A 4,496-nucleotide genomic window follows, 5' to 3' on the forward strand; every position below is an offset into this window, starting at 1 on the left:
TATTTCAATTTCACCCTACAATTGACGCATTTGAATTCTATTTTATTTAGTGTAATTAGTGCGTAAATAAATAGGGTATAGATTTAATATTTCGTTAATTGTTTCACTGTTAACAATATAAATATATTTATTCATCCAAATTCAACCTTGTAAATTATATTTCTGCCTCGTTTCTCATATTTTTTTAAAAAAAAGAAGAATAACATTATTAAGCATTTTTTAATTAAATTTAAAAAATTAAAATTTTAAAAATTTGTAAATAGTAGAAATATAAAACAAATTTCAATTAAAATTTATATACTAAGCTAGCAACTTAATTTCTCGGCAGAATATTGAATTGTTGAATGTCAATTCCATACTTTCTCTTTAATTTGCGTGAAATAAGCTTGGATTTCAAAAGTATATAGTTTTGATATGCTATCTTGCCCATCAGTCGTCCCTAAAAATGAGGTTTTTCATCACATTAAACAAATGAGTGACACCTCATTGACCGATATGGAGCAGTGTAACCTTAGGAAATGAATCATATTTTTAAAGTCGCATCTTTTAAAGGTGTTGATTAAATATCATTTAATCTTTGTATCTTGCAGCATAACAACAACGTACATATATACGAGGACTTGAATGAATAAAAATGGCAGAGAGTGCGGCATCGTTTCTCTTCAATCAGCTTACTCTCTTCCTCCAACAGGAGCAAGAATTGCTTGAAGGGATCGGAGACAATGCCGTGTATATTCGAGATGAATTGGGACAGATGAGGGCATTCCTTCGAGCTGCTGATGAGAAAGAAGAAACTGATCCCCAACTAAAAGAATGGGTCAAGAAAGTGCGCGAGATCACTTATGACACTGAAGATGTCCTCGAAAGATACATGCTCAAACTAGCCCATTTACATTGTGATGCAGATGGATACAAACGATACGTCAAGAAGATGTATGCCTCGGTAAAAAAATTGATACTTCGCCATCAAATTGCATCTGAATTCCGAAAAATCAAGTTAAGAATGGAAAATGTTGCCAAGACTCAACTGAGATTCAAAGACATTTATGGTTTCAAGAATCAAGAGTCAAGCAGTAGCAGTAAAACGTATGACACACGAGGTGATGCGCTTCTATTGGAAGAAGAGGAGGTTGTGGGCATTGAAGAACCAAAGAAACAGCTTGTCGAGTGGCTTAAGCAGACTGATGATGGGCTTATGGTCATTTCAGTGGTTGGCATGGGTGGGTTGGGGAAAACAACCCTTGTTAAAAAGATCTATGATGATTCATCAGTAAACGCCAATTTCGATTGCCATGTGTGGGTTACTGTTTCAGAGAATATCGACTTAGATCGTCTTTTGCGGGACATGATTAACCAGCTTACTAGCGAAGCCAAGCTACAACCACCAGAAAATCTGGAAGCAATGAATGGCGACGGAATGAAAGAACATGTTTATAAGTTTCTCAAGGATAAAACTTACATGATTGTCCTAGATGATGTTTGGAAAGTCGATGTATGGGAATCCATCAGGTATTCATTTCCAAGAAATAATGCTCGTGGCCGCATCATCATCACGACTCGCTTATACAACATAGGCAATGCTGCTTGTATCGAGACCGGTGGCCATTTGTATAATTTAGCTCCTTTGACTGCTGAAAATTCGGAAAAATTGTTTTACAGAAAGGCATTTCCACGAAACTCATGTCCTTCCTATTTAAACGAAATCTCGAAAAGCATCTTAAAGAGATGCGAGGGCTTGCCGCTTGCAATTGTTGTGATTGGTGGGCTCCTCGCAACCAAGAACAATAATTTTGAAGATTGGAAAATATTTGAGCGCACCATTGGTCTTGAATTACAGGGAGACTATCTCAAAAGATTGAACAAACTACTGTCTCTCAGTTATTATGACTTACCATACTATCTCAAAGCATGCTTCTTATACTTGAGCATCTTTCCAGAAGATTATTTGCTCACAAAGTTGGAGTTAATTCGTATATGGATAGCAGAAGGTTTTGTGGAGCCAAAAGATGGAAAGACACAGGAAAAAATGGCAGAGGCCTATCTTAATGAGCTTCACAACAGAAGTCTAATTGGGGTAGCAGAAACATCTCTCGATGGAGCCCCACTATCGTTTCGTATCCATGACATTCTACGAGAATACATCATTTTGAAATCTAGAGAACAAAATCTGTTTACAGGAACTGGCGAAGGGGACATGACACGTCCTGATAAGATCCGACGCATGGCAATTCATAGTAGATCTAAAGGGACATACAATGTAAAGTATCTTCGCTCTTTGTTTTGGTTGGATTTTTCAGAATATGCAGAATCAGTACTCGTCTTCCATGAGGTTTTGGGGCATTGCAGAATATTGAAGGTATTGAGTCTAAGAAAAGCTCCAATAGATAGCATCCCAAATGATGTATTCAAACTATATCACCTCAAATATCTCAACTTAAGCGGAACAAATATCTCTGTCATTCCAAAATCAATGCGAAATCTTCAAAACCTAGAGACATTATATCTCGACCAAACCCAAGTGACCGAATTCCCCGTTGAGATTCTGAAGCTTAGCAAACTTCGGCATATCCTAGTAGGAACGTCCTACAGCACAAATCCAGTCACATTTCCTGTACAGGGCTGTAAGGCGCCATATGAAATAGGATCTTATTTGACATCCTTGCAAACTCTTCGTTGGATAGATGCAGACGAAGCGGATGGCATTAAAATAGTGCAACAAGTAGGGAAGCTAACTCAACTCCGAAGGTTAGGCATCACAAAGCTGAGAAGAGAAGATGGAATGGATCTTTGCTTGTCGCTAGTGAATCTTACCAACCTGCGGGCGCTTCACATTTCATCCATTGAGGATGAGGTGATTGATTTGGATCACTCTTTGTCTTCTCTACCTTTGCCATTTCTTTGTATAATTTGTCTCTACGGCCGTTTGGAGAAGCTTCCTCGGTGGGCATATTCGCTTCATGGGCTTACTGTACTACGATTATGGGGGAGTAGACTAAGAGAGGATCCATTAGAAAACCTTGGAGATTTGCCCAACATGGTATGCCTACAGATTGGTATGTTTGCATATGAAGGCGAAGAATTGATTTTCAAGGGCAGAAAATTTCAGAAGCTTGAAAGATTGTCTCTAGGGAATTTAAGAGGGTTGAGATGTGTGAGAGTGGAGAAGGATTCCATGCCTCGCCTGGTACGATTGGACTTAGAAGATTGTAAACGAATGGAGGAATTGCCGGAGGGAATCGAGCATCTGAGGGATCTTCAGTATGCGTTTATCTGGAATATGTCGGAGAAATTCAATGGGAGAGTTGCTGATCAGAAACACAGAGGAGGGCATGAGTGGAAGCTTGCGCATGTCCCCAGAGTTGAGATTTGGGAAAAGGATGGATTGAAACCAAAGCAGCTCAAGTTGTGAAACAATGTATCTATCTTATATTTCAGTGTTCAAAAATCTATTATTATTATATAATTGTGATTTTTTTTTTGTCTAATTAATTGTTTTTTTCCTTCATGTTTTCGTTTATTGTATTTGTGATGTTGGGTATAGCTTATGCATGCTAAAAAATATGTTTTGCAAATGTTTATATTTAAAAATTATTTTAATAAAATATGGTCAAAAATTTTATTGTGATATATTTTTTTATAAAAAAATTCTGATTTTTAAATCTTTTTACTTGTGACCGTTGGCTAGAATGTATGTGTTTAAATAAAAATTTTTTGCAACCAACTTTTTTTTGTGGTTTATATTTATAAATTATTTGAATAAAATACGGTAAAAAATAATTGTGATTAAAGCCGTCAATTTGTGTTGGGTCCTTCGGTTTGACCCACACAGCTCATTTAAAGGTAGGTCTAAATGAGCCCGCACATGTTTATATTAAATATCTATATATCTAATATTATCGATTTTCAATCATAAATTCATCATATAGAGGGGAAAATATCGTCTTGATTTATAATTGTGATGTTACTATCTTGTTTAAAAATTGTGGGTCATTGAGATATTTTTTTAGTCTCTGAAAATTGAGTATTAAAGTTAACATTTTGTTTTTGGCTTCCTGACGATATGTTTTTAAACATATTAATTTTAAGTTATTTTTATCAGTATAGTGAGGGTTAAACACGTTATTACAATATATAAATATTATCATCTCTTTAAATTAATATTCATTTTCATGTTTGACATATTATGGGTCTTCGAAAAATAAAGAATAATAAATTCAAGCAAATGAATACACAATGTCTGGAAACCAGAATTATGTGGTAGCGAGAATTAAAATATAAATCAATAAATTTTTAGTGAATTTATCGATGTTAAGATATACAACAAATCTTATATATCATAATATATAAAATTTCAACCTTATAAATGAAATAAATCAAGCATATATGAAATATACAAAATTTCATTACAAATACAATCAAGTAATCTATTGTAATTATGTTTATTCTACAAGAATGCTTGTCAAACTCAGTTATTGTGGATTTAACATATATTAAAT

General features: G+C 34.9%; 1 protein-coding gene across 1 annotated transcript; it reads left to right on the top strand.

Moving 5' to 3' along the window:
- Positions 1–634: 634 nt before the first annotated feature.
- Positions 635–3,483, top strand: LOC140985778 (disease resistance protein RPM1-like). The gene has a single exon (XM_073453702.1). The coding sequence runs from the start codon at positions 635–637 to the stop codon at positions 3,407–3,409; it is 2,775 nt and encodes a 924-aa protein (XP_073309803.1). The 3' UTR covers positions 3,410–3,483.
- The last annotated feature ends 1,013 nt before the right edge of the window (positions 3,484–4,496 follow it).

The sequence above is a fragment of the Primulina huaijiensis genome, chromosome 10 (genome assembly GCF_012295235.1).
Source record: "Primulina huaijiensis isolate GDHJ02 chromosome 10, ASM1229523v2, whole genome shotgun sequence".
Classification (NCBI taxonomy): domain Eukaryota; kingdom Viridiplantae; phylum Streptophyta; class Magnoliopsida; order Lamiales; family Gesneriaceae; genus Primulina; species Primulina huaijiensis.